General features: G+C 38.9%; 1 protein-coding gene across 1 annotated transcript; it reads left to right on the top strand.

Moving 5' to 3' along the window:
- Positions 1-3,826: 3,826 nt before the first annotated feature.
- LOC138076826 (large ribosomal subunit protein eL42-like) lies at positions 3,827-4,147 on the top strand. Its single transcript, XM_068969154.1, has one exon. It carries the CDS (start codon positions 3,827-3,829, stop codon positions 4,145-4,147), a length of 321 nt encoding a protein of 106 aa, XP_068825255.1.
- Positions 4,148-7,953: the final 3,806 nt, after the last annotated feature.

The raw sequence follows: 7,953 nt of genomic DNA on the forward strand, positions 1-7,953 counted from the left end.
ACAAAATGGTGAACATGTTGTTCAATAAAGTTCTTGGTGAAAATGAGAAATGTGTCTTTTAGTTTCACCTTAAAACCAAAGGAACTTTTGGCCAACCCCATAGTAACAAAAGGCAGTTAAGGTGAAAAGTATCACAGATGTAGTATGAAATAAATATAAAGACCACAGACTAATTCATCATTCTAAACAATCTTGAGAACTGCTGTGAAACTCTCAATTCCATGGGGGGCGGAAAATGGCATCTTAGGATGGTTTTTGAGAATTCACTGCTTTGCAAGTGGTAACAACTTTCAAAGAAGACAAACGTGTCAGGTAATGTTTACATAGATCCTCATATAATCACAACTGCTAGGCTCACGCAGAAAGCACATCTACTTCAAGTGAACTAACTGAAAGAACAGGCTGAAAGACACAGGCTAAAGTTAAGGGGTACTGCCATCCTTGACTCCCAGTAACACTGCTTTCTTTCTGTGGCTCACTCATTGGAGGCATAAAATGAACACCCTGGCCACCTATTCTACATCAAATATGGCAACTGTTGTCCCTTGCCTGCCCCCACTTCCAGAAGGCTGCATGGCTTACCAGAGAGAAAAGCAAGGTTTTGGAATTATATATATGTAACTGTGGAAAATTTCAGCTTTTCCATTTACTGATTAAGAGACTCTGAACAAGTTACTCAACTTATATGATATAGAGATAATTACGCAGAGTTTTTGTGAGGATTAAATAAGAGAAATTTCTAAATTATAGTCTGATGATTGAAGGTGCTTAATATATTTGGCTTCTTCTTGCCCCACTTAAGATTCTTTACTTATTTCAATGACCCCACAATGTTTACATTTAAGCATCAGTTTCTTATAAAATGGGAGAGGTTCTGACGTGCTTCTACATCACCAAGGCTATATATATGACGTGAAGAAATGTAATGTTTACAAGCCTACAGTATGTTGGACTGTGTTTATGGGAAAAAGAAACTGAAATTATGCCAGCAGGACTGCTTTCAGATCCATGGAACAAAAGACCTCAGGCTAGGGAATGGGAGCTATTGAAATTCTTTTTGTTTTCTCTTAAAGCTTTTTTTTTTTTTTCAAAGACAGTAAGTACTTAAGGGTGCCCTAGTGGTCAGAAGATGTTTCTAGATTTGAGGAGTTAGTTATAAAAATTATAGTGAACAGAAAGTTTCAGTTAAGAAAGACAAAGGGTTTCTCTGCCTAGGTAGACTAGGTAGGTCTTCACAGCACAGTAGAGTCAGCGGGAAAGGTAAGCCTAGATGAAAATGAGAATTAGCTGAATGGAAATGAGCGGATGTGGAAAAAAATAATTGAGGAAAAAGATTCACAGGTTGTGTGGATGAGGGAAAAAGGGAAATGAGAAGAGGATAAAAATGACATTGATGAAACTTTAACCCACTATGTGACATCAGGTATTTGGATCAAATTATTGCCAAGCTTCCTTCGAGTTCTGAAATTCTACAGCAGAGTTAAAAATGACTTAACCAATTCAGTGTTCTGTTTCAAATAATGGTCCCAAGAAATGTTTTATCACAGAGAACAGTGGCCATGGTGCACTGAATATAGCTAACCCAACTCAATGCTTGCCACAGAATGCAAAGTAAGTGCTTAATGAATTGGGGAATTATTATTGGGAAGCCACAAGCCTCATTTCTTCATCCCACAAATATTTCCTGAGCACCTCTAAAGTATTAGGTATTGTTCTAAGTGTTGGAAACACTGCACTAGATATAAAGAGGGAAAAATCCATGCCTTCTTTCTAGTGTGTTAGATGGTGATAACAGCTATAAAAAAAAATTATTCCGGGAAAGGAAATAGGATGGGCTGAGAGAAAGGGAATAAATTATAAAGAGTGCAAGCAGAAGAGCCTCATTGGGAAGATGATATGTAAACAGAGACCTTTGCAACACATTCTTCAATCAATGTACTAAAAATAAATATTAATTGCAGCTATGGTTTTTCCAGTGGTCATGTATGGATGTGAGAGTTGGACTATAAAGAAAGCTGAGCGCCAAAGAACTGATGCTTTTGAACTATGGTGTTGGAGAAGACTCTTGAGAGTCCCTTGGACTGCAAGGAGATCCAATCAGTCCATCATAAAGGAGATCAGTCCTGGGTGTTCATTGGAAGGACTGATGTTGAAGCTGGAACTCCAATACATTGACCACCTGATGCGAAGAACTGACTCATTTGAAAAGACCCTGATGCTGGGAAAGATTGAGGGCAGGAGGAGAAGGGGACAACAGAGGATGAGATGGTTGGATGGCATCATCAACTCAATGGACATGGGTTTGGGTGAACTCCGGGAGTTGGTGATAGACAGGGAGGCCTGGCGTGCTGCGGTTCATGGGGTTGCAAAGAGTCGGACATGACCAAGCGACTGAACTGAACTGAACTGAACTGAATGACTGGTCAGTGAAGTAAGGGTTATCAAATGGGCTGGTCAGTTCTCAAATACTTAAAAGATGTGCTAACACTGCGGTCCCTCTTACACATGATTATTTATCTACATTAATATTAATATATTTATATTAAACACAATTTGCAGTTCAGTTTCTCAACTGTATTACCCACATTTCACACACGGCTACCACACTGGCCAGTGCAGATCTAGAACATTTCTATCACTGCACAAAGTTCTATCAGACAGGGTGAACCCAAAGGATTTTTATAGCACACTTATAAGTCTTCCACTAACACCCAGAGTATTTCATCAGCATGTGGTATCTATTTTCCATGCCACCAACTACTAAACATCAAGTACTAAAGGCAGTATACGCTGAAGAAACATTGACAGTTTTAAAAAGTTTCCTTTTATTCAGTTACAAACTACTGAGCTATTTATACTCATAATCTTTGATACTCCTCCTTTAACAGCTGAATTACTGTTTCCTTTCCTAGTAACACACAAGTAAAGCCTTTGACTATTAATAACAACTTAAAGCCTAAAGAAGGATGGTTTTATCTCAGTGTAAAGATCTATGTAGAATTATATCCATTTGCTATTGCTTGAAAATCAGCAACCTCCATCTTACTGAACATCCATTTAATATTCTTTCTACTCCAAATAGTACGTTTTTCATGTAGTTATAGTGAAAGTGATTGAGAAATCTCATCTTAAAGACAAAAATACTTCATAAAACCACATAAAATCCATAAAAACTAAGTCCCAAATGGCCTCCACTAAGGAACCTGGAGGTATCAATGATGTTTAGAAACTAACCAGTCAGAAATTAAGGAGCTGCCTATCACAGGGTTTTTGACACACTGGATGTCCTCCAGTAAAGTGGCATTCATTGCTGATGACTCAGAGAGATGACTCTGAGCCAGTATCACTTCTCTCCTTCCTTCTCTCTCTTTCATAACTCTAACTTCTCTGGCCTTCAGGTTCATTTTAAGGCAGTAAGAGAGAAATCTAATTACCAATACTCAGCCACATACCCAGTGGAAATATAATTCATGCCTGATGATAGCTATAACATTAGTAACAGCTATTCAGAAATTTCAAACAGGAAATCTCCTTAAACATTCTTTTCCGGTACATGTGCAGGAGAATACATACTTCATCTTCTACTAAATAAAAATTCTGAGTAATGAACACCTGGTTACACCATGAGTCAACAGTAATTCCGCAAAAGAACCAAGGGTGACTACACAAATGGTGTTTCTATCAAACTTGCTCCATCCAGTAATTCAGTGTACTTTATTCTGTTTTCTATGTTAAGAGATATCCATCTCTTTTATACCATTCTCTTCCCTCAAAACTCTCAAACTTTAACAACCACAGAACCGGTGCTGGTATCGCTCTCGCAAACATGGTCAATGTTCCAAAAACCCGCCGGACTTTCTGTAAGAAGTGTGGGAAGCATCAGCCCCACAAAGTGACACAGTACAAGAAGGGCAAGGATTCTCTGTATGCCCAGGGAAAGCGGCATTATGACAGGAAACAGAGTGGCTATGGTGGGCAGACTAAGCCGATTTTCCGGAAAAAGGCTAAAACTACAAAGAAGATTGTACTGAGGCTTGAATGTGTTGAGCCCAACTGTAGATCAAAGAGAATGCTGGCTATTAAGAGATGCAAGCATTCTGAGCTGGGAGGTGATAAGAAGAGAAAGGGCCAAGTGATCCAGTTTTGAGCTTCGTATTTTATTAGGAAGACAATAAAAATGCCATCAATAAAATCCTCTTATTTATGAAAAAAAAAAACAAACAAATAACCACAGAACCTAGGAGGTGAGGCACTGGAGGAAAAATTGGTTATATTTATAATTTCTAAATTCAAAGAGAACAAGTGTTTTGGATTACACATACCTTTGCTTCTAAATCTTATTTTTTAAAAAGTAACAGTGAAACATATTAACACTTTAGGGAAACAATGCATGAAGTCAGAGGAAGTAGGAACCAACTAAACTGTCCCTTCCCTCATCAGACAAAGCAATGAGACCAATCCTAGTTTTGTAGTTGTTAAGTTGCTAAGTCTCATTTGACTCCCTGCAGACCCCATGGACTGCAGCACGCCTGGCTTCCCTAATCCTTCACTATCTTCTGCAGTTTGCTCAAACTCATGCTCATTGAGTTGGTGATGCCATCCAACCATGTCATCCTCTGTTGCCTCCTTTTCTTCTTGCTCTGGATCTTTCCCAGCATCAAGGTCTTTTCCAGTAAGTCAGCTCTTCACATCAGGTGGCCAAAGTACTGAAGCTTCAGCTTCAGCATCAGTCCTTCCAATGAATATTCAGGGTTGATTTCCTTTAGGATTGACTGGTTTGATCTCTTTGCTGTCCAAGAGACTTTCAAGGTTATTCTTCAGCACCACACTTCAAAAGCATCCGTTTTTCAGCACTCAGCCTTCTTTATGGTCCAACTCTCAAATCCATACATACATGACTACTGGAAAAACTACAGCTTTGACTATATGGACCTTTGTCAGCAAAGTGATTTCTCTGCTTTTGAATACACTCTCTAGGACAGCTTTTCTCCCAAGGAGTAAGTGTCTTTTAATTTCATGGCTGCAGTCACTGTCCACAGTGATTCTGGAGCCCAAGAAAACAAAATCCACCACAGTTTCCACTTCTCCCCCATCTATTTGCCATGAATTGATATGACCGGATGCCATGATCTTCATTTTTTGAATGCTGAATTTTAAGCCAACTCTTTTACTCTCCTTTTTCATCCTCATCAAAAGGCTCTTTAGTTCCTCTTTGCTTTCTCTCTTTAGAGCAGTATCATCTGCATATCTGAGTCTGTTCATATTTTTCTTGGCAATCTTAATTCCAGCTTGTGATTCATCTAGCCTGGCATTTCTCACGATGTATTCTGGATATAAGTTAAATAAGCAGGGTGACAATATATAGCCTTGTCACACTCCTTTCCCAATTTCAAACCAGTCTGTTGTTCCATGTCCAGTTCTAACTGCTGCTTCTTGTCCTGCATACAGGTGTCTCAGCAGACAGGTCAGGTGGCCTGGTATTCCCATCTCTTTAAGAATTTTCCACAGTTTGTTGTAACCCACACAGTCAAAGGCTTCTGCATAGTCAGTGAAGCAGATGTTTTTCTTTAGAATTCCCTTGCTTTTTCTATGATCCAGTGGATGTTAGCAATTTGATCTCTGGTTCCTCTGCCGTTTCTAAAACCAGCTTGTACATCTGGAAGTTCTTGGTTCACGTACTGCTGAAGCCTGGCCTGAAGGATTTTGAACATTACCTTGCTAGCGTGTGAGATGAGCACAACTGTACACTAGTGTGAGCATTCTTTGGCATTGCCTTTCTTTGGGGTTGGAATGAAAACTGAGTTTTTCCAGTCCTGTGGCCACTGCTGAGTTTTTCAAATTTTTTGGCATATTGAGTGCAGCACTTGAACAGCATCATCTTTTAGGATTTAAAATTCCTCAGCTGGAATTCCATCCCCTGCACTAGCTTTGTTTGTAGTAATGCTTCCTAAGTCCCACTTGACTTCACACTCCAGGATGTCTGACTCTAGGTGAGTGACCACACCACTGTGGTTATCTGGGTCATTAAGACCTTTTTCGTACAATTCTTCTGTGTATTCTTGCCAATCTCTTCTGATTCTTTTAGGTCCTTGTCATTTCTCTCCTTGGTTGTGCCCATCTTTGCATGAAATGTTCCTTTGGTATCTCTAATTTTCTTGAAGAGATCTCTAGTCTTTCCCATTCTTTTGTTCTCCTCTGTTTCTTTGCATTGTTCACTTAAGAAGGCTTTCTTATCTCTCCTGGATATTCTCTGGAACTCTGCATTCAGTTGAGCATATCTTTCCCTTTCTTCTTGGCCTTTCACTTCTCTTCTTTTCTCAGCTATTTGTAAGGCCTCCTCAGACAACCACTTTGGCTTCTTGTTTAACCTTTCCTAGTTTAACCTTTCTGAAAAGCTAATCTTTATTAGGGCTACTACCAAGTCTATAATATAAAAATGAAGTCACCAAATAAAATCTTTCAAGAGGCAAATGTGATTATTGTTTTTTCATCCTAAAAATAAAATAATGTCTTTTGTTGAAAAAGCCCTAAATCAAACAAGATCCAATTAGCTGTTGGATCTATAAGTACTTTACTCATTTTCACCTTGTTCCCAGACCTAGGCACCAAGAGCCTTCAGAATACTACCTATCCTAAAACCCAATTGCCGATAACCAAATCTGCTGTGTTAATTTGTAGCGAATGAAAAATAAAAAAGATAAAATGATTCTTCTGGGATTTATTCACTTGGGCCAAAAATCTTCTACATCCTTAAAAAAATCTTACAAATCTTCCCAGTCTGGCAGAATTTGTGGATCACAGGGTTCGAAAGTGACATCTTTTATGTGTGTTTGGGACACTAATAATTTCCCTCTTACCTGCCTCAGTTTTGTCCCATTCTGATCTAGTCTCAACAGCGGTGCCACCATGACCCTTATAAAAACACAAATCTGATAGGGTTCTTCACAGTTCATAAACAATACTTCGATGCCTGGCCCAATGCCTTTCCTTTTAGATTATATAGTGGTCTTTCTCTGTCTTACTTGCCTCAGTATGAAAATCTCCAGGTCCATCCACGTTGCTGCCCCAGCACCTCATCTTTCTACCTAAGCTTTTCTCTCACCGCTCTCCTACGGCTGCTGTTGTTAGTCCTGTTCCAAACCATGTGGAATTCCTAAACTATGACATATTTGCCCAGGTCTTCCTACCCATGCATTTGCTGTTCTAGCTGCCTAAAATGTCTTTCCATCTAATTCTTGATCTGGCTAACTCCCACTCCTACCAAATTCAGCTTATGTACCACTTCTTCTAGGAAGCCTTCCATGAACATCTACCTTTCTGTACTTTAGATTGAATTATGCACCATTCTTCTGTGCTTCAAAGTCACTTTGTATATACTTCTACATACAGGGGTAGGTATAAATCATTTTTGTTATAATTATCCACATATTTGTCTTACATTCTCTGAAAGCAGAAATTGTCTATATATTCTCAGCAAGTAACATACTTCTCAGGACACAGCAGGCATTCGATAAATATATTTTTTTTAATGGAGGGGGGCAGAGGGAAAAGTAAGATCTTTCACTAGGTTAGCCTCTAAGTGTCCCTTTCAGGTTATGGAGTATTTGTGTTGGGAAACATGCCAGGCCTGTAGGTACTGAACATATAATAATCACTGAACAGTTTCATGACAAACAGAAAAGAAAAAGACATAATTGAGATTATCTTGCAAGCTTGGTTATACATTACGTTATTATAAATTCACTTCCATAGACATAGCAACACAATCTTTTCATTATTGTTGCTTTTAGATTTATAAAAAACATTTTTTTAAAAAGCTCAGCTTTTCTTCTAGTTCCTAAGAGAAACACAAGAACTAAAGTAGCCATGCTGTGCCCTGCTAAGTCGCTTCAGTCATGTGACCCTGTGGACTGTAGCCTGCCAGGTTCTTCTGTCCATGGGATTCACCAGGCA

Source organism: Capricornis sumatraensis, chromosome 3 (genome assembly GCF_032405125.1).
Source record: "Capricornis sumatraensis isolate serow.1 chromosome 3, serow.2, whole genome shotgun sequence".
In the NCBI taxonomy this organism is placed as follows: domain Eukaryota; kingdom Metazoa; phylum Chordata; class Mammalia; order Artiodactyla; family Bovidae; genus Capricornis; species Capricornis sumatraensis.